This window comes from Polypterus senegalus, chromosome 2 (assembly GCF_016835505.1).
Source record: "Polypterus senegalus isolate Bchr_013 chromosome 2, ASM1683550v1, whole genome shotgun sequence".
Lineage (NCBI taxonomy): Eukaryota > Metazoa > Chordata > Cladistia > Polypteriformes > Polypteridae > Polypterus > Polypterus senegalus.
In genome coordinates, this window is record NC_053155.1 from 214,069,713 (window position 1) to 214,092,972 (window position 23,260).

Sequence of the window (23,260 nt, forward strand, 5' to 3'; positions counted from 1 at the left end):
AAATGTTTCTGCCTCTCTTGTTATTTTATGACTTAAAAAAGTTATCCAGTCCTCAAACAATGGTGTTTCATATTGTGCAAGCTGCACATTTCTATAATGGCCACAGATGCTTTTGTTTTCAATATGATTAAATAGCACCCAACAGTGAACACCTACTTAATAATACTTTTGAAAGTACAGCTCCTCAACCTATCTTGAATATAATAATGGAAAGGCAATGTTTATATATTGGGGAGGTTGTGAGTATTTGACAATCTCCTTGTTTGTCTCTGTTATTATCAATTAGTCATTCTGTAGTGTGAAGTATGTGCAGAATGCCAATAATTCATAGTATTAGTCATCTGCTCAATGGTTCTATATTTAGGCTCATCTCTTTATCATTCTATGTCACAGACATACCACCTGCATTTGGGGTGACATTTAGGAGATGTCGCCACTGGAGTTCTTTTTTGTGTCATCAAGATGTGTAGCACTTTATTCTGCAGTCATAAAGGACAGTTTGGTGTGAGAACAGAAACAATGGTATTCAAAGACGTGTCCAACATTGTGTCCAACTTAATGCTCAGCAGATGGCACAGCTGTTAATTCTTCATATGAATGGGTCTGAGCAATATACTGTTAGTTTACAATGAAAATACATGCAAATAATAAGTTGTGTGCCAGGAAATAATTTTTACTTTCACTAAAGCTGTTTTAGGCTATTTACTGCTTTTGGGGGTAGGGCAGTAGGGATGTTCTATCAGAATGCTGAGAAGATGAGCCACTAGTGAGAATAAAAGGATGATTATTGTACTGTTTGAGCATAAAGGCATGGATATAACTGGTCCGCTAGAGCCCTCAGTACATGGGAATACATATATCCTGGTTATTGTGGACTATGCAACCTGGTAGTCCGAGGCCATTTCATTGCGAGTGGGTAACAGTCAATTTTTTGGGAATTGGGAAGGGTCTTTGCTTGGGTGGGCATCCCCAAAGAGTACCTGATGGATCAGGGCACATCCTTTACACCGTGTATCTGCAGGGAAACTGCCAGGTTGCTCTGAATCTCGCACCTTAAGATGTTCATCTGTCATTCCAAGATGGATGGACTTGCTGAGTGCTGTAATCAAACCCTTAAACAAATGTTGTGAAGGGTAGTGTGAGAGACTGGGAGAGACTTATAGTTGCTCCCCTTGGATTTGTTTGTCTATCGCAAGGTCCCTTAGGCCACCACAGGGTTCCCCCTGTTTGAATTATACTGACGAAAGCCCTGGGGTCAAATGGATCTCCTAAAGGAGGGCTGGGAGGACAAGCAGACACCTCTGATGAATATTCTGGAGAATGTAGCAATCTGCAAGAGCAATTCTTGAGGATTATGCCTCTAGTCAAAGAACATTTGGAAAAAGCTGCACAATCACAGAACCGTCAGTTCAACCGTGGCACAAGCTTCCATAAATTCTGCCCTGGTGGACAGGGTATTAGTGCTGGTCCTTATCACCCACTCCAAGCTCCTTGCTCATTGCAGGACCCATATTAAATCAAGGAGTGGAGGGGATTATTGGACTATCTTGTGTCCCAAACCATACCAATGACCCAAAAGCATGTCTACCATATGCACCTCATGAAACCCTGGTAGTACTGTAAAGACACAGATGAAGCTGTGCCTGTTGGAACATTTTTTGAGGGTCCAGGGGATCTTAATTTTGGTGAAACCCTGACTCACCAGCACAGGAGAGAACTGGGAACTGCCATCGCCTCAGTCAAGGGAGTGGTCAATCCTAATCCAGGACAGACCTCACTGATTTCAAATTATATCAATACGGAGCACAGAGTTGTAGTGGGAGAACACCCTTACCATCTCCTGAGGGAGAAAAAGACTGAAGTGGAGCTAGACGTGAGATGGCCACAGTGGCATTTCAGCATCAAGCTGCCATGGACAATCTAGTATGACTCCATAATGTCATAAAATGCAAGATTGATGATGTGGTAATTTATTTCAGCACCTGGCAGGAGCATGTACAAAATATTCTAGCTGTTATCTGCTCCATCTGCACAGCTGGCCTGAAGAATAACAACCTGAAAAAATGCTACTTTGATCTCACCAAAGCAAGTATTCAGTCTACATGCTGGAAAAAGGACAGGTAAAACACTACTGCTCCAAAGCTTCTGCCATTCATAGCTGGCCCTGACAGCATAGCAAAAGGCAAGTGCAAGGCTTCCTGGGGTTTGTAGGTTATTACTGTATGTTTCTGCCACATTTCTCCAGAAGTGCGGCAACATTAACAGACCTGACTTACAAGTGGGTACCCAGCACAGAGGTGTAGACTCCTAATACTGAAGTAGATTTCCATGAAATAAAGAATGCCCTGATCTCAGTTATTGTGTTGATTGCTCATTTTCATTACCTTTTCTCCTCCAGAGTAGCACATCTGATACCAGCCTTGATGTAGTGCCCAGTCAAATTTTTGACATAGCCAAACACCCTGTTATGTACCTTAGCTGAAAACTCCTAGACCAGGAGACAAGGTACACCGTGATAGTACTAGAAGTGCAAGCTATTAAATGAGTAATCATCCAACTACACTACTACTTATTGTGGAGGGAACTTGTTCTGGGGACGGATTGTGCACCTCTTTAGTGGCTCTCCCTGCACAAAAAAATCCAACGTTCAATTCACCCGTTGCTTCCTGGACCTGCAGCCCCAAAACTTCATTGTCTGCTCCATGCTAACATGGATGCCCTCTCAGCTAGGCCCACCTGTCCAACTGGGGACGGGCTGAGCGGTGGGCCATGTCAGGCACATGTGCATAGGGAGCACATGGAAGGTATAGGTAAGCTCATTAACACAGCTACAAAGCAAAAGGGTGTGCTGTTACTAACTGTATCTCCTGTTTCCTCTGCAGCACTGACCAAACCCAAGGAGACTACACCTAGCCTAGCCCTGCTCCCTGACATACCTTTCATGCACCACTCCTTTACGGGCTCAGACTGTTTTAACTAGGTGTCACTCTTGGACCTGCTACCATAAGAGACAGAGCTCTTCATAGCAAATTTTTGGTATATTGTAAAATGCCTTGACACTGATTTTCTTTTGTTTTACTACTATTTTAAGCCAAAATAGGCTGCTTTCTAAGCAAGGATCAGTTCCGGCTGCAAAAAGACAGGACTGGCCAAATGTTCCATTCTAGCTTTACAAAGAAAACTAGAGGAGTGGGAATTTTCATACATAGAACAGTCTCATTTGTAGTATCAGATGTAGTATCTGATTCTGAAGGGAGGTATGTGATTGTCATTGGCAACTTATTTAACTGTAAAGTGATTTTGATAAATGTTTATGCACCTAATATCAATGATAAGGAATTCATGCAAAATGTATATGCATCCATTCCCAATGTGAACACTCATAAAATTATAATGGTTGGGGACTTTAATTGTGTTTTAAACCCACTCTTAGATAGGACTCCTGTCATTGGGGGGATGACATCTAACACAGCTAAGACAATTACACAGTTTGTAACTGACCACAACTTATCAGACCCCTGGAGGTTTCTAAACCCAAACTGAAGAACATATTCGTTCTACTCACCAGTACATCATTGCTACTCAAGAATTGATTATTTCTTTATAGATAATAATTTCTTGCCGATTAATTCTTGCAAGTACGACGCTATTGTTATCTCCGACCATGCACCTCTGATCTTGGAGTTAAAGTCATTATACCCAACACTCTCACCTAGCAGATGGCGTCTTAATCCGCTTCTATTAGCAGACGAGAACTGTACAGAATTCATATCCAAACAAATCAGTTTCTTCCTAGAGACAAATAGATCCTTAGAGGTGTCTGCAGGAATATTCTGTGAAACTCTCAAGGCCTTCTTAAGAGGACAGAATATTTCATATCGTTCCCACAGGAATAAGTTAGAAACCAAGAAAGTATCAGAGCTAAGAGGCGAAATTACTAAAATAGATGAACATGCTAGGCGTTCAAGCGAGGCTCTACATAGGAAAAGGCAGGCTCTGCATTCAGAACTCAACCTCCTGACAACTAAAGAAACGGAACAACTAATTTATAAATCAAGACATAACTACTATGAACACGGAGAGAAAGCTAATAAGCTTTTAGCTCAACAAATCCATAAGCAAGAAGTTCGCAATGCAATCCAAGCAATCACCAACACGAACGGAGATGAAATCATTGACTTTAAAAAAAATACACATTTAGAGACTACTATAAATCCTTATATTCTACTGAGTTTAAAGAAGACAACACACAATCTAATGCATTTCAGGATACATTACAGATACAACAAATAGACACTTTAGTGCTGAGGAACTCGATAAACCTTTGGCGCTATCAGAAATACTAGATGCTATAAAGTCACTTCAAGGTTGGAAAACAGCAGGCCCTGATTGCTACCCTGTAGAATTTTATAAGAAATTCTCCACTCAGCTAGCTCCCCTTTTATTAGCAACATTTACAGAAGCTAGAGACAATCAAATTTTTACCTCAAACATTTCGCCAAACATTAATCACCGTCTTTCCTAAACAAAATAAGACTTATTACAATGTGCATCATACAGACCAATTTCACTTTTGAATAATGATTTTAAAATACTCTCAAAAATCATAGCTAGAAGGATGGAGAAAGTGCTGCCTTCGATAATATCACAAGATCAAACTGGATTAATCAAGGGTCGACACTTATCTTCAAATCTTCAACGCCTGTTTAATGTAATATACTCACCATTAAAGTCAAACACCCCAGAAATAATATTATCATTGGATGCAGAAAAAGCATTTGACATGATTGAATGGAAATACCTTTTCACTACATTAGAGAAATTTGGGTTTGGCCCAAACATTTGTGCATGGATCAAACTACTGTATACCAATCCAGAACTTCAGTCTGTATTAACAACATTTGCTCAGACTACTTTAAACTAGAACGTGGTACCAGAAAAGGATGTCCCTTGTCACCACTGCTATTTGCAATCACCATTGAACCACTGGTGGTTCACTGTCAGAACGCTTATCAGATAAATGGGGTTAACAGAGAGGGACTGGAACAGAAAATTTCTCCATATGCAGACGATATAGTACTGTATATATCAGACCCACAAAATTCTGTGCCTGCAGTCTTAACAGCACTCACAGAATTTCAAAAGATCTCTGGTCTCAGAATTAATTTGAATAAAAGTGTACTCTTTCCAGTGAATTCTCAAGCATATAATATTAGATTAGACACCCTACCTTTTATCATTGCAGATCAGTTTAAATACCTAGGGGTTAACATCACAAGTAAACACAAAGCTCTTTATCAACAAAATTTTGCCATCTGTATGGAAAAAATTAAGCAAGACTTGCATAGATGGTCAACCCTTCATCTCACTCTAGCTGGAAGAATTAACGTTGTTAAGATGAGTATTCGTTCTAAGCTTCTTTATTTACTTCAAAACATTCCAGTATACATTAATAAATCATTTTTTAAGCAATTAGATTCAACAATAACCTCATTAACATCCACGTATCCAAAGAGCGACCCTACAAAGACCTAAGGCAGAAGGTGGCATGGCTCTACCTAACTTTCAGTTTTATTACTGGGCAGCAAACATACAGTACATCCGGAAAGTATTCACAGCGCATCACTTTTTCCACATTTTGTTGTTACAGCCTTATTCCAAAATTGATTAAATTCATTTTTTTCCTCAGAATTCTACACACAATACCCCATAATGACAACGTCAAAAAAGTTTACTTGAGATATTTGCAAATTTATTAAAAATAAAAAAATTGAGAAAGCACATGTACATAAGTATTCTCAGCCTTTGCCATGAAGCTCAAAATTGAGCTCAGGTGCATCCTGTTTCCCCTGATCATCCTTGAGATGTTTCTGCAGCTTAATTGGAGTCCACCTGTGGTAAATTCAGTTGATTGGAAACGATTTGGAAAGGCACACACCTATCTATATAAGGTCCCACAGTTGACAGTTCATGTCAGAGCACAAACCAAGCATGAAGTCAAAGGAATTGTCTGTAGACCGCCGAGACAAGATTGTCTCGAGGCACAAATCTGGGGAAGGCTACAAAAAAATTTCTGCTGCTTTGAAGGTCCCAATGAGCACAGTGGCATCCATTATCCGTAAGTGGAAGAAGTTTGAAACCACCAGGACTCTTCCTAGAGCTGGCCGGCCATCTAAATTGAGCGATCGGGGAAGAAGGGCCTTAGTCAGGGAGGTGACCAAGAACCTGATGGTCACTCTGTCAGAGCTCCAGAGGTCCTCTGTGGAGAGAGGAGAACCTTCCAGAAGGACAACCATCTCTGCAGCAATCCACCAATCAGGCCTGTATGGTAGAGTGGCCAGACGGAAGCCACTCCTTAGTAAAAGGCACATGACAGCCCACCTGGAGTTTGCCAAAAGGCAGCTGAAGGACTCGCAGACCATGAGAAACAAAATTCTCTTGTCTGATGAGACAAAGATTGAACTCTTTGGTGTGAATGCAAGGTGTCACGTTTGGAGGAAACCAGGCACCGCTCATCACCAGGCCAATACCATCCCTACAGTGAAGCATGGTGGTGGCAGCATCATGCTGTGGGGATGTTTTTCAGCGGCAGGAACTGGGAGACTAGTCAGGATAAAGGGAAAGATGACTGCAGCAATGTACAAAGACATCCTGGATGAAAACCGGTTCCAGAGTGCTCTTGACTTCAGACTGGGGCCACGGTTCATGTTTTAGCAGGACAATGACCCTAAGCACACAGCCAAGATATCAAAGGAGTGGCTTCAGGACAACTCTGTGAATTTCCTTGAGTGACCCAGCCAGAACCCAGACTTGAATCCGTTGAACATCTCTGGAGAGATCTTAAAATGGCTGTGCACCGACGCTTCCCATCCAACCTGATGGAGCTTGAGAGGTGCTGCAAAGAGGAATGGGTCGAAACTGGCCAAGGATAGGTGTGCCAAGCTTGTGGCATCATATTCAGAAAGACTTGAGGCTGTAATTGCTGCCAAAGGTGCATCGACAGAGTATTGAGCAAAGGCTGTGAATACTTATGTACATGTGATTTTTCAGTTTTTTAATCTTTAATAAATTTGCAAAATCCTCAAGTAAACTTTTTTCACTTTGTCATTATGGGGTGTTGTGTGCAGAATTCTGAGGAGAAAATGAATTTAATCCATTTTGGAATAAGGCTGCAACATAACAAAATGTGAAAAAAGTGATGCGCTGTGAATACTTTCCGGATGCACTGTACAAGGTATAAAAACCTGGACACAAATAGATGAACGTACACGGGCTTGGTCCACAATAGAAGTAAAATCCTGCAGTATTTCTTTATATTCCCTGCTTTGTGCCCCAACAAATGTAAGTTATCACCATTTTACTAATAATCCATTAGTGCTTCACTCACTCAGAATATGGAACCAATGTAGAAAGCATTTTAAGATGGAGAAGCTCTTATCTGTGGCACCTCTGCAAGAGAACCACCTCTTTCAACCCTCGCAAACATATGCAGTTTTTAATATGTGAAAAAGATTTGGGATTAGACTGCTTAGAAATCTTTATATAGACAACATCTTTGCACCCTATGAACAATTACAACCCAAATTTAACTTTCCAGCTACACATTTCTTTCACTATCTTCAAATTAGGAACTTTGTTAAACAGAACCTGCACGATTTTCCTCTTCTTGCACCCTCCACCAGGCTGGAAAAAATATTGCTCAATTTCGAGGACTTAGACACCATCTCTGCAATATCTATATATAATTCACTAAAGGCACGCAAGACACTGAGCGCAAGCACGACAGAGCCCTGCCCACGAACTCTAAGACCATGGGATACGCTCGACAGAGCCCCGCCCGCCAACTCAAACCCTCCTACCGCGTCATGGGATACGCACGACAGAGCCATGCACGGCAACTGTAACCATCCTCCCGAGTCCAGCGTCGCTCTCGAGGCACGCAACAACTCACCAAACACAGCCTCAGTAACTTTCGTCTGTGCAAAAGTCCACATGCACCTCTGAGCCACGTTGACTTTACACTGAACGCAAGACTGAGAGCCACGATTACCAACTCACAGAGCCCTGTCCGCCATCTCTAACTAAGGGCAAGCAAGACAGAGAGCCACGCCCGCCAACTCTAACTAAGGGCAAGCAAGACAGAGAGCGCACGCAAGACAGAGAGCCACGCCCGCCAACTCACAGAGCCCCGCCAATCAACTCTAAGACCATGGGATACGCACGCATTTAGTGTATAAATGGATATAAATAATTGCATGTAAATGATTCGCCAAAATCTGTTGTATATAAACGATACTGTTTAAAACGTTATTGTTTTTTCATCAGAAAACCTGGTTTTCACATCTACCTGTATTAGTTTAAATGGCACTTTTACCACTCGCAATAGGGCGGACGCGCTGACTTATCGTGTCAACTGGGCAACACAGTGAATGAGGCATCTATCTATATATGTCTGTTTTCCATAGCCTGCTACAGGAAGGTACTCTCTCGACCACTGGCATTGGTTTCGCTCCTTGCTATTTTCGTTATACTGCAACGGTGGTTTCCTAAGCCTTTATTATACTGAATTCCTTTCTAACCATTTTCTGTTCCTATTCTTACACCGCTGTATGCTACAGCGGGCTTCAGCTAGTATAAAATTATTTTACAGTCCCTCCCTTTCAAGTATCCAAGAGGACAATGGGAAAAAGATCTCTTTATCAATATATCAGAAAAGGAGTGGAAGGTAGCAATGCAGAGAATTCACTCAAGCTCCATATGCGCAAAGCATACAATTATTCAACTTAATCTGTCTCGCTTAAAACTGTCCAAAATGTTCCCAGGTCAAGATCCAACCTGTGAACGCTGCAATCAAGTCCCAGCTTCACTGGGTCACATGTTTTGGGCCTGCAGCAAATTAACATCATTTTGGACCAAAAGTTTTAAGTGCCTTTCAGACAGGCTTATTGTCACAATCCCTCCTAACCCATTGACAGCTGTGTTTGGTGTTCTTCCAGATGGGCTTAAAGTGGAGAAGGACAAACAAACTGTGATTGCATTCACTAAACTATTGGCACGCAGATTTATTTTGCTAAACTGGAAGAATCCTAAGGGTTCATTTATACTTTACACTCAGAACGCGTACGCGCCCGCATCATGGATGCCACGCGTTCCCAGCGTTCATTTCACGCGTCCTCTGAGCAGGTCCTCAGAAATTAACGCGACGCATGCACGAGTTGCAGTACCAGCAAAAAGTCGGGGGGCGCAGTGTGCTAAAAGTCGGAACGTGACGTCAGAGTCTCTGTTTACTATCTATATGTGACAGCAAGCCTTTATGGAGATCCTTCGGGGATCGATGTGCGCACTTTGCTGTTTGATGAATGGCTCAAATACAGCGCTATACATTATGTTGCCGATGTGAAGTTGCAAAAAAAAAAAAAAAATAGACAGCACAAAAGATGGTATGTGACACTTTTAAAATGTATCGTGTCATTTATATATGTCTTTTTTATTTTTTAATTTTTGCAACTTAACAACAGCAACATAATGTATAGCGTTATATTTGAGCCATTGAGAAAAAAATAAAGGACACGGTGAAAACGTGTATTTTGTGATTAAAGTGGAAATTTCGGCTTTAATCTCGAAATGTCCACTTTAACCTCGTAGTTTACTTTATTATTAAAGCAGACGGTCGTAAACATAATCCCAGTTTTTAATCACTACGAGCTTCTTGGACCTGACAGCAGGTAAAGTAAAACAATAAAAAATAGATGGCACAAAAGATGGTATGTGAGACTTTTAAAATGTATCGTGTCATTACGATCGGGAATATGCGACGCTTGAATATAAAAGCACCACGAATGCCTCTGTATGTCGGCTTTTTGCTTCAGCAGCGGAAAGCAGCAATAGATCGCCAAACAGAACAAATTACATGTATGATATTCCAACTCTCTGCACATTTAGAATCTTTAGATTTATACTTGATATCACTTTCATGATGAAATGCATTAAAATGTGCATGTTACATTTTACATATAATTTCGTTTTAATAATGAATACTGTTAATAATTACACACATGGGGGTGTCACGGTGGTGGAGCGATAGCACTGCTGTCTCGCAGGGAGTTATGTTGCTGGTATTTCCTGCTTGAATTCCACACTGTGCTCCGGTTTCCTTCCAAAGATATGCAGATTTGGGGATTTGGTGCCGCTAAAATGACGCTAGTGTATGTGTGTGCTGAGGCCTCGTCAAGGGACTGTTTCTCACTCGTGCCCAATGCTTCCTGGAATGGACACATACATCCCTGGATTTATGGATTTCCTTTTCAGAGATATTGCGGTACGGTGTTATCGGAATTTAATAGGTGTTTTAGGCAATTCACAACACAGAGAAGCTGAACATGTTCTCACCTCGATAATATCTCGCACTGCCACCTGGTGGATTCCTCCAGATTTAGCGTAAAGTACGCGCGCAAGTATAAACACTACAACGCTTGCGTAGCAGGAGCGTCCGCTGCAGCATGCGTCGTGTGAAGTATAACTCCGGCCTAACTCTCCTCTTTTAAGTCAGTGGGAAACCGATGTTTTATACTATTTGAAATTGGAAAAAATCTAATTCTCAGTGGATCGGTACAGAATTTTTTCAAAACCTGGCAGGATCTAATCAATAATATTTTAGAATAAGCTCTTAAAGCACAGATAAGCATTTTCGCATTTCTTTTTCTTCTCCATTCATCTCTATTCTTTCTTATGGCTATTTTGATTTAAGAAAAAAACACTAAGATATAACTAATCATCAGAGTAGCATAGATGTTTTTATAGGAAAACCAAAAACAATACTCATAACACAGCATGGGTCAAAATGTGAAGTACAGTAAACCCTCATTTATCGCGGTTAATTCGTTCCAGACTCTACCGCGATAAATGAATTTCCGCGAAGTAGGATTCTTTATTTATAAATCTAATATTTTCGCAGTTAGAGCATAGAAAACCTGTTTACGACCTTCTAAATACGTTTTTTAACATTATTAGAGCCCTCTAGACATGAAATAACACCCTTTAGTCAAAAGTTTAAACTGTGCTCCATGATAAGACAGAGATGACAGTTCTTTCTCACAATTAAAAGAATGCAAATATATCTTCCTCTTCAAAGGAGTGCGCATCAGGAGCAGAGAATATCAGAGAGAGAGAGTGAGACAGAGAGAGAGAAAAGCAAACAATCAAAAATCAATACGTGCTGTTGGGCTTTTAAGTATGCAAAGCAGCGCGATAAAGCAGCCGCAAGAAAAGGGAGCAATGAGAAGGTAGTCCGTATCCTCTAGGCAAACAGCCTCTGTGCAAACAGCCCCTCTGCTCACACCCCCTCCATCAGAAGCAGAGAATGTCAGAGAGAGTGAGAGAGACAGAGAAAAGCAAACAAACAAAAATCAATAGGTGCTGTTAGAGCTTTTAAGTATGCAAAGCATCGATATATCATTGTATATCATTGAGGAGTTTTATTTAATACATAATACCTGCTCTGATTGGGTAACTTCTCAGCCATTCGCCAATAGCGTCCCTTGTATGAAATCAACTGAGCAAACAAACTGAGAAACCATGTACCATAAATTAAAAGACCCATTGTCCGCAGAAATCCGCAAACCATTGAAAAATCTGTGATATATATTTAGATACGCTTATATTTAAAATCCGCGATGGAGTGAAGCTGTGAAAGTCGAAGCGTGATATTGCGAGGGATCACTGTACTTTATGAGAATGTGAGGCCATTAAAAACTGATGGTCAGAGCCTGAATCTGTTCTTCAATTAATTTCAGTTAGGAATTGCTTTTCTTTCATACAGCTTTTTCTTTAGATAAACTAGGGCACTTCACTTGCCAACCCCTGCGTTTGGTTTTCCGGATACACAATTTTAAGATTTTTTTTTTCTTTGAATTGTTGCTATTTCATTAGTTTCACTTTTATTTCAGAAATTCTGAAAAAACAATATTTGGAATCATGCGAGTCCCAATATGTTGAATCTTTTAAATGAGGTCCATGAGACGTGTTTAATGACTTTGTACCATAATTCAGGAGAGGTTTCTCTGTTCAGAATTTCAGCACAGACAAAACGATCTACATCATCAGCAGTTAATATTTTTTTTACAAAGTAACCAATAAATGCATGTGCGGTAAACTCTGTTTTTGAAATTCTCAAGATTCAAGATTCTTTATTTGTCACATGCATAGTTATATAGGACAACACACAGTGAAATGCATCCTGATTCGCTTATCAAAAACTGTGCAAACTTAGAAGAATATCAGTTAGATTAACAAAAAGACATAGATTGAAAGATAACAGTAGAGTAGAACGTAATAAATAAGTAAAATTATGTGAATAAAGTAGAATTAAGTGTTAAGGTGTAATAGTGCAGTGATTATTGTGCAAAACCAAAATTAGACCGGTGCATAGTTAAATGAGGCAGTTTGTTTGTTTGCGCTACTGCGATCTTTACTTTCTTTTTTTATACTTTCTAATTTTCCTACTTTCATACTTTAACTTTCTCCACATGTGTATCACACCAACTTTTTTTTTTTGAGCCTTTCGGATTCCAGTATTTTCATAATCTCTAACCTGCTCTGCATGTGTTTAGCACCAACGTTTGTGAACAAAGTTCTACTTTGTCTTTTAATTCTGAACCAGATTGGATGTACTTTTTTTTCAATTCCACTTGCTCAAGGCTGATAATTACTTTCCTTATTTTCTGAATTTGCACCTAGATTATTCTTTTTCTTTTTTGCTCTTTTTTCTCTCCACCACTTTTGAGTCTCTTTTCTCTGCGTTGCTTTCTTCTTCGCTTATTCATCGACATTTTATTTATAATGTACTGTCCTTATACGCTTTATATCCACTGAAAGCCCTGGATCTGTGTGTGCTCAAATCCTTAGACGACTGAATGTTTTGCTGCCTGTTGGCTTATTTGATATTGATTGTAAGTAGGGTGTGTCTTGCAAGAATCTCATGTTCCACGTCATCGCGAGACGGTCCTGGGTCAATCTCTTGGCACAAAGTCTCATGTTTAAGGTCCCCACGAGATGCTCTGGGGCCAATCTCATCTTGCGGTTTCTTTTAAATGTCTTCCGTGATCTTAACATGAAGATCACGTCTCGATGCCCTTGTGTTTCGCTCCAGGATTTTTTTTATAATAGAGACACAAAGATCAGACACATTTTGACATGAACGTCAACATTAAATATGATGGTTTCCATGACATCACATGCCACATTGTGCATGGCCCCCATGCCTAGCAGCATGCAGTACCAAAGTGCCCTAGTTTACAAAATGCCGATATTCATAACATTTCCTATAAGTGCAAGAAAATACACAAAAACAAAAATAACAAATCATGCAATGTTGTTACTAGAATCTTGACACTATTGATATTTAGCCATCTATAGTACACTATACTAATATAAATTCTTAGAAAATCATAAATTACCAACCTCAAACATACACACAGGGTCCTTCTGGTGGTCCTCAAATACAACACTGCACAATTCTTTCCTGCTTTTCAACAATGTTTTTGTAGACTGAAATGAGTTTTCAGAGATGATCTAAAAACAAACATTTATATTAAAGGGATGATCACATACATTTTTAAGATTTTTAATTAAAAACTATACATGAATCAACCTTAAATATTAAAGATTTTGCCTTAATGTGCTTTATAAGTATACTGCATAGACAGCAAGCATTTATGGGAACAAATGACACTTTGAAAATTATTACTATTATTAATATTATTAAATCATATATTTAGAATTAAGATCACAGAACTTTCTCTCCTAAAGCAAAATAAATGCATATTATCAGAGATGACACTGTCTGACTTTACAAGTTACTTGATGGAAAAATTTTTTTTCATTACCTTGCAAAGTACTGTAACCCTTTGAAAGTTTATAAATGTTAACATCTTTTGTCTTCAAATGATGTGGTCTTGTACTTGCATGTTTGCAGACCATTCCTGCTTTTCAGAATTTCTTTTTTTTTTCCTATGCATATATATGCAGTGAACTAAGTGTGTTACTCTAAAGACCATTTCCTGTGCTGCTTTGTTGCCTTCTGAAATCAACTTAACATTATTAAAAAAAGAAAATGGATGTATTGTTTTATTTTTTTCTAAAGTAGAAAACAACATTGAAGAATACAGTATTAAACACAACAGTTATGTTATCAGGCTATGCACATTAAACAATAGGAACACTCTTTTGTCATATCACATCTTAACCTTTTGACTATATAAACATAAAGGTTCAGCTCATTCAGTCTTTCCTCATAGCTCATACTGCATTCAATATTTCAAAAGGGGTTTCACAAGTGAGTTGTATAATCTAAACTCTGCACAGGCCACTATGTAATAATTTTGCTGCTCCTAGGGTATCTGCTAACCCCTTTTTGTTTAACATTATTTGCATGGTTAAGCAGTTTGTTACTAATGTCATTATCTGGACATTATCTAGACACATTAAAAAGAGCATCAGCCCCATCCTTGTGAGACTCCTCTTTTTACCTGACCCCACCTGATTCAATGTTCCTACACCATGACTCATTTCCGCCTGTATTTATACCAATCTTGCTTAAAATGTGCATTATACATATTGAATACATGCTTCTTTTAGTTTGATCATTAGTATCTAAAGCTTTTTGAAATCTCAAGATGAATAATACCACTTCCATTATTCTCAAATGCTTTAGATGCTTCCTGACACAACATTTTTAAACCAATGTTGACTGATCATTGATAAAACTAAACTTGTGTTTCTCAGTTTTGTCTTTAATAATTTCTTCCATTTATTTACCTGTAATATGTGTTAAACCAACTGAAGTATATATAATACTATCTAGTTTGTATGAAGGGGCGATTTTTGCTAACTCCAATCTTCAGGAATTTCCACAGAATGCTACATCTCCCAAAAATCCATGTTAAGGGTTTGATCATATCAACAATAACTTCCTTGAGCACTCCTGATCAAATGTTATGTGGTTTACATTTTAGCATGTGCTTGCCTGAATAGTATTAACTACAGGAGTAGGAATCACAAGGCATCTCACAATTTGATGAATGTGATTTTGAAGCAATTCTTCATGTATCTTGTTGCATCTTCATTTTTGACTTACAGTATATACATGATTTTTTTTTTCTGAGACCAGTTACTGCTTTAAAATAACATCATTATTATTCATCATGAAAAGAAATATGGAAACCGTATTTATTTTTTTAACACAATACAATAGCAAATGGAAGTAGCAGCTGGCAGGTTGCATCATGTGCTAGCAAATTTTCCAGTAATTTACAGAGTCAACAAAAAAAGAAATGTATGCATGGGTTGCAGTATTTTTTGTTTAAATTAACATGATGTCAGCATATTTTTAACAAATTAACAGAACATAGAAATGCACCAATTACTAGTATATTTTACTGCACCACCCTCAATGATTTTTAACATTTTGAGAGATAAGGTTTATCCAAAAAGTGTTTTGTGAATTATATGCAAATAAGAACATGCTTTGTGAAATTTTGTCCCAGTTGTTACCCTGGTACTAGCATATAACATGCTTTCTATCTCAGTTGTATCTGGTGTGATGGACGGCTGTGTCGCCCCTGCTGCATATGTTCCGAGGGAGCAACCATGGACAGCTCAATACCTCCCCCGGGACGCTTGGTGGCAGCCTCCCGGACCAAAGGTGATTTCCCAGCCTCCCTCCTGGCTCCATGGGAGATGGAGTCTTCCACAGCCTGGCTGGGAGCTGGGATAGCCGCTAGGGGGTGCAGCATTAAGTCAACAGCCCGGCTGGACGAGTTTTCAGCCCCACCCGGAAGTGCAATTAGGACCTTGTGTTAAAGCACCTGGAATGCTTCTGGGTGGGCTATAAAAGGGGCCAGCCACCACCAATCGGGAGCCAGAGTCGGGAGGAGGAGGACTAAGCTTGAGGAGGAGTGGTGGAGAAAGAGTGTTTTGCTTTGGGACTGTGTTGGGCTGTGTGACACAGGGAAGACGTGTCCCACGGCTGAAGAGAATAATAAAAGCCTGTGTTTATTTTGTATGTGCTTCTGCGTCAGTCTGTGCTGGGTCAGGTGCTATATAGTGCCTTATTACACTGGGTATAATTTAGTCAGAATTAATATACATTTAAATCCTTTGCAGTGTTCACATCATGCTCTTGCTGCTTGTGCTGACTGACACATTTGCAAAACAAAGACGCTGATGAGGAGTTGCAAGAGGGCCTGGTATTACAAATATGTTTGTAGGCTTCAGGAATTCTAGTGTTAACTGCTGCTATATGTAACTTACTGTATATTGTTTTGTTATATGTTTAACATCAGCATAAAAAAGCAAATGTTTGTTACATCAGTAGCAGAAATGCAAAATGCCCTGAAAGATCCTCAGCTCAGACATCCACCAGCCATCTTTTTCCTAACCTGACCACGCCAAATTGACCACTGGCACTACAGTATGTTTTAGAGAAACTAGAAGTAAAATTAAAACCAAAAGACACACTTTTCTGAAAACTGAAATTTGGTTTTCAGACTAAAGGGCTTGACTGTAATTGTTGTCAGGTAAAACTGAAAATCTATGAAATGACTATAGGCCCAACACAATGTAAAAGAGCAAGGATCAAAATCAGAACACCAAAAACGAGATTTTCTAAAAGGATGTGTTCCCTAACCGAATTTGTACAAGTAAATAAAGACAAACTGTCACAGATAAAAAGTAAAACTGGAAATGTACTGCAATTATGAGAAAAACTGTCATGATAAAAACAACACTGAAAAGAACTCTGATGTCTATGCAAATAGCTATAAACTCAATAATTCTCTGTGATTGGAAGGTGAGTTGGTTCCACAAAATCCAAAACATGGAAAAGTACTTTAATCTAAATCATTCAAAGCACAAGACTCAACTTGAAGAGTCTGAAATCTCGTAATTTATTACCAAGCCTTCATAAAGCAGGTTCATCAATGCAGACTTTAGGAAATTACATTACATAACAAATTGTTAAATGAATACAGTAATCCCTCCTCAATCGCGGGGGTTGCATTCCAGATAGATGAAAATCCGCGAAGTAGAAACCATATGTTTGTATAGTTATTTTTATATATTTTAAGCCCTTATAAACTCTCCCACACGGTTTACATTATTAGAGCCCTTCTAGACATGAAATAACACCCTTTAGTCAAAAGTTTAAACTGTGCTCCATGACAAGACAGAGATGACAGTTCTTTCTCACAATTAAAAGAATGCAAATATATCTTCTCTTCAAAGGAGTGTCTGCATCAGGAGCAGAGAATTTCAGAGAGAGAGAGAGAGCGCTCGCAAAGAAAAGCAAACAATCAAAAAATCAATACATGTGCTTTTAAGTTTGCCGAAGCATCACAATAAAGCGGCATTTTTTAGAGGAGCGTCAGTATCTTCTAAGCAAATAGCCTCTGTGCAAACAGCCCCTCTGCTCACACCCTCCGTCCAGGCAGAGAATGTCAGAGAGGGTGAGAGAGAGGCAGAGACAAGCAAACAATCAAGCACCGCACGGGAAGCATATCTTATAGTATTGAGGAGTTTTAGTTAATATGTAATACATGCTCTGATTGGGTAGCTTCTAAGCCATCCGCCAATAGCGTCCCTTGTATGAAATCAACTGGGCAAACAAACTGAGGAAGCATGTACCATAAATTAAAGACCCATTGTCCGCAGAAATCCGCGAACCAGCAAAAAATCTGTGATATACTGTATATTTAGATATGCTTACATTTAAAATCCGAGTGAAGCCGCGAAAGTCGAAGCGCGATATAGCAAGGGATTACTGTACTGAGAAAGAAAAATGAACCTGTGATGCACTTAAAAGTTAATTGGAAAAAAAAAAAAAATGAAATCTAACTCAAACAAAAATGTAAAAATGAAACACATAAAAACAAAGCTCAAAAATGTAGCTTACATAATATTAAAATCTAATAAATTCACAAAATGTATTCAAAGCAAAACAAATTTTAATTATAACGTGACCCCAACAATTTCTTTTTCTCTTAGTTTAAATAGTGAACCAGTATGGCTTCTTATTTTTCACTATAACCTTAGAGTTGTCTTGAAAATGGTTGGCTTCATCCAACTATGATACCCTGGACAGATCGATTCTTTTACCCTCTGCTTACGTCCAGCTATAATGCAGCCTATTGCTAAGTGTTTGGACTGAAGTATTCTCCTGCAGCCCTTTCGGAATGCACAATATTGCTCTGAAAGGGGAATTATGCAAATTCCTTCAGTTCTCTTTTGGCGCTTTTCCACTGCATAGTACGGCACAGCACGGTTCAGTACAGCTCACCTTGGTTCGGCTCAGTTCGGCTCGGTTTATGCTTTCAACTGCAGTTTAGTACCGCTTTAGAGTGGGCGGGATTATTCATGTGTCGTTATAGTTGCGCCACCTCTACTGCTGTGACATCATCGTAAATGCGCCACAAGCGACCTCCTGAAAAAACTTTTTCATTCCGCGTCGCCCCATCCAGCTCTCGCTGGATCCGCTCCTCGCTACCAACGAGGAACGTCTGTACTTCCTCATTAAACCACGAAACAGCCATTTTTGGTTAAAACAAAATGGTGCGTCCGAACCTTCGCTGGCTGTGCTAAAATCTAGCTGGTCTGTTGTGTCTCGTGTCACAAGTTCAGTGACGCAGTAATGGCGATTTTCTCCGGCCAAACAGTGACCAGCAGAGTTTACACGTCACGTTTTAGTAACGGTTCGGCGCGCTTGGAACCTCGGCTGAGGTGGTACTAAAAAAAGGACCAGGTACCAGGTACTGTTCCCAGTGGAAAAATCCCCAAAAGTGAGCTGAACTGAACCGTGTCATGCCATACTATGCAGTGGAAAAGTGCCATTTTAAAGTCCAGACTACCTTCCTCTGCCTCCTCCTTCAGCAACCATAAACTCAAGGTGTTATGAGCCGGGGTCTTTCACAGATGTAGCTCTCCTGTACACAAGCTTGAGAACAGTATAACATCAAATGAATCTTGCATTGTATTGGCCTCATTTTAACAACCTGTTTTTTGCAAAAATATTTATTTAGAGAACTATGTATTAAAGGATAAGTTCAGCATTTTTCAAGTCAAAGTTATTTCTTCTCAACCATGGTATATATCAATTTGTCACAGAAAACTGCATTCTAAAGTGATGTGTTTCTTTTTATAAGTTTTAAAAATAGCTGCTCTTGCATTTTACAATAGGGCTTAAGGGTACACAAGTTCACAGGTGAATAAATATCCATAAAACCTACCAAAAATCAATTTTTCAAGCCAAAAAGTTATTGAGTATTGATCTGCATCCTGAGATAACACACATAATTACAAGACAGCGTATTCATACTGTTTTAAAAAGGTAACAAAGCATTGTTGTAAGATTCATCCATCTTCAAAGGAGACCGGTTGTGCACTTCACTTTGCCAACAACCCCATGTGTCTTTCTCCACCGGGATTCACCTTGAATCCATCATCAAGTGCCTGTTATTGACAATATTGACTGTGCAAATGTTAATGGCTGGGTCAGTTCTGTAGACGAGACAATAATGATTGAAAAAGGCACATTTGCAATCGCATTTATTTTTTGACTATATGGAAGCTCACTTCTTGATGTCACAAAGATTGGCTGCTGCCACTAGATTGATAATACAAACATGCATTAGTGACAAAGAATATTCAACAGGCATGGAATATGTAGTCAGGTGGCAAGAACAGAACAGATAGGTGTCCATTTATTCATACATCAACCTTCCTGATATGCTTATTCAGGACAAGGTTAAAGGGCAGCTGACAAACATCCCAGCAAGCATTGGATGCAAGGCAGAAACAATCTCTGGATAGAGTGCCAGTTTATAGCAGGACTAACACACAAACAGGCCACTTTAGAAATGCCAACCCACCTAACCTGTATGTGACTGAATTGTTCAAGCACAAACCCTAGTCTCCCCTCACTGCCAGGATGCAGTGCTACAACTATGCCATCTTGCAGCCCAATGTTGTGATGATTATTAATTGTTGTTCTCAATTACTCTATTCAAAAAGAATAGCACACCTCTGGTAATTTATGGCCACTTGATCCACAGTGACAACCAGTAGGTAGCAAGCACAGCCTTGTGACTCAGCCCACAGGGCAAATGGCCAGGTGGGAGTTCCTTAGAAATGCTGGCTCAAACAACTGAGGGATGATATGTGCAAAGTCAAAGCCGCCACTCCATGATGTTCTAGATCAGAAGAAGTGGAAAGCAATGAGCCGGAAAACGGGACACACAGTAGGAAGAAGATTAATTTATTCATATATTTTTCTCTGTGACAGGCACAATAATAATGATAATAATCCATCCAACTTGCTAACCCAGTTATCCAGGGTAGGGTCACTGGGCAGCTAGAGCTTATTCGGGAGAAAGCTAGGGACAACACCTGGATAGGTGTTCTTGCCTCAAGAAAATTTTTGTTCTAAGAACCTGTGATAAAATAATTATTTCTAATTCTCTTTCGTTATCACAAGGGTGACTCATAAATTCAGAAGGCAAGTTTTCTTAAATCTAAAACTTTGCTTCAATAAGGACACATTTGGTAAATCTTAAGGCTTCTCAGTTCACCTATGGACTCGTGTACCCTTAAGCCCTATTGTAAGTTGCAACAATTGACAACTCATTTTTTTATATTTATAAAAACAAGCTTCACTTTTGAATGCAATTTTATGTGGCGAATTAATATGTACTGTATCACGATCCTGAAGAAATAATTTTAACTTAAAAAAACTTCAAACCTACCCTACAATGTACTCTATGCATATACTCCTACTCAGGTAGCTGTTAAATGAATGTTAGTTTCTTCTTGTTCTAATTGTCTCTTACCTTTAAGGAAAAGTTGTTAAAAGTGCTACACAACCCCTCAGTGGAGACTAACGTTCACATTGTAGGATTTAATTTTGAGGCATTAGTACATAAAAATCACAAACAAATCAGTAAGACTCAAATAGAGCAGCATCAGTATGTAATCTATGCTCTGTACAGCAATTTAAAGCCTTATTCTTTTTAGCAAAGCAAAGCTGCCTTCTTGCAAAGAGTGGATTAAATATAAACTATGATAAAAGATAAATACCTATTGCCTCAGTCACAAAGTGGATAACTTTAAGGAAGAAATGGAAGATATTTTTGTTCTGTTTACAAAAGCATATGTTGATTGTTACAACGATGGGCAACAAAGGTGAGCATAACAGGGCTGATTCTGTTTGAAGCCTTAATCTCAAAATAAATTAGCTGTGTACATACGATCTTATGAAACCCAAATACGGGGAAAAGGGTAGCAACATCATTGGGTATTTCTGTGGAATTTTATAGCATTCCCTTTCTTGGTGTGGTCTAACTGACTACCTTCAGTATTTGTTGAGTTTCAAACTTGAAAATTCATTCCAATAATCTGCCTCCACCATTACAATATGTCTGTGAAAATTAAGTGAAAAGTCTGTTAATTCTTTCCTACAAATTATTTCTAATTCAGGATATTATTTTTTTACAAATAGAGAGAATTACAAATGATTTATTTTTTGGAATTGTAAACGTATGTTAAGTGACTTTTAAAATTGTTCTTAAACAATTGACATTTCATATTTTAACTTAATTTACATAAACATCAGAAAAGCAGAACATGTAAAATAAACACAATGGCCTTGATGGGTATTAAAAAAAATACTAATTTCAAAATATAACATACTGCAGAGGTTTCAGAAAAAGACAGAAATGATACAACAAAACACTACAGAAATGCGATGTCTAAGCCAGTTTACTTTTTTAGGAAATTTGAAATTTTATATTAGAAATATAAAATATTAGAAAAATGAGTACAGCCAAAGACAAAGAACCTTGTACCAGTGTCTTGTCTGGGTGAGTCTTTAAAAAGAGGGGTGTGCTGCTGTTTCAAAGCCAACATGTAGCATTGATTGACACTATTCCATGAGTAAAACATGTATTAAAAATGTTTAGCACAAAATAAAAAGCTGCTCACCTCTTTTCTCACAGAAGACCTTGCCTTTACAGGAACACCACGGACTCGGACACAGGCATCCATACTTTGGCAGTTTTTTAGGTCTCCCTATACTGGCGTTTGCCAAAGGAAATGAAACTGTGGATGACAAAAAGAAATTATCAGCAAGCTTCTCTAGAAACTAAATCAACAATTTATCTATGTAAAACGAATAATAACTGGACAGAATTAGGGCTGTGCAATGTCTTAACAGTTCACATCATTATTCCAAAACATCAACCATGTACAATACCATTGCTCCTAGAGATGTGGATGTGGATTAGAAATAGTGAGATGCTCTACTCTTGTACCACAGAACGTGTGGGGCAGTGGGGAAATGGTGCAAGGGGTTTTAGTGTGGAGCACAGATTTGTTGTCTCGCAATAATAATGTTGCATTCATGCCATAATGTTTTCTGAAATGTACTATACAGGTCATAAAATGAATAACTCCAAATATCATATATACCTATGTTTTTGGTTTTTTTTTGTCAGTGCAGCTTTGACATCATGGACAATAAGGTGCGTACTAATTCAGCGTAAGCAGGAATACTCAATAAAACTGAATAAAAAAAAAAAAATCAAGTGACAGTGAGATACGAAAAAGGCAGATTCACCAGCGTTTGTGTGTCAGCTTATATCCATCCGGATCAGAGAATGTCCATTTCCATTGTCTCAAAACACCACTCACATCTACACTTATTCCCAGTTTCAAATAAAAACTATCAGCGTCACATCCCTGGGTGAGCAGTAGTATGTATCGTGATCGTGACTGAGAGAATTAAAGTGGAAAAAAAAACAGCTAACTTTTACAAGTAGTATACATTTACATCGGCTATTACAGGCGCAAACCAAATGTATGTGTTTATTGTATAATATTAACAATAAGAGCATCTCAATACTGTGGTGGTCAGCTGGGGTCTGTGCCTCCCCCGGACCACGAGAGGGCAGCCGACCTGGTTGGTATGGAGGCCACGGGAATGGAGCATGGAAGCGCAACCCTATAGGGGCCCGTGGCCGCCGTCAGGGGGCGTCCAAACAAGTGAGGAGCCCTGGACGTCAGCACTTCTGCCACACCTGGAGGTGCTGGCAGAAGAAATACCAGGGACACCCGAAGTGCTTCTGGGTGCTCATGAGGCAGTTCCGCTACAAGCTGGAGTAGGCAAGTAGACTGCTTGCTGCTTGTTGCTTGTCTTGATCGGCACATTTACAAAGCA

The 23,260-nt window shown here is 39.1% G+C and overlaps 1 protein-coding gene across 2 annotated transcripts in view; it reads right to left on the minus strand.

Moving 5' to 3' along the window:
• The window catches only part of akap11 (A kinase (PRKA) anchor protein 11), a 121,924-nt gene that overhangs the window by 60,166 nt on the left and 38,498 nt on the right, over positions 1–23,260 (minus strand). For both annotated transcript variants that reach the window (XM_039745287.1, XM_039745286.1), the window contains exons 2-3: positions 22,027–22,143; positions 13,459–13,569 (exon numbers count right to left, since the gene is read on the minus strand). In XM_039745287.1, coding sequence (XP_039601221.1) covers positions 13,459–13,569; positions 22,027–22,089 — 174 coding nt within the window. In that variant the 5' untranslated portion in view covers positions 22,090–22,143. The remainder of the gene's footprint in view (positions 1–13,458; positions 13,570–22,026; positions 22,144–23,260) is intronic.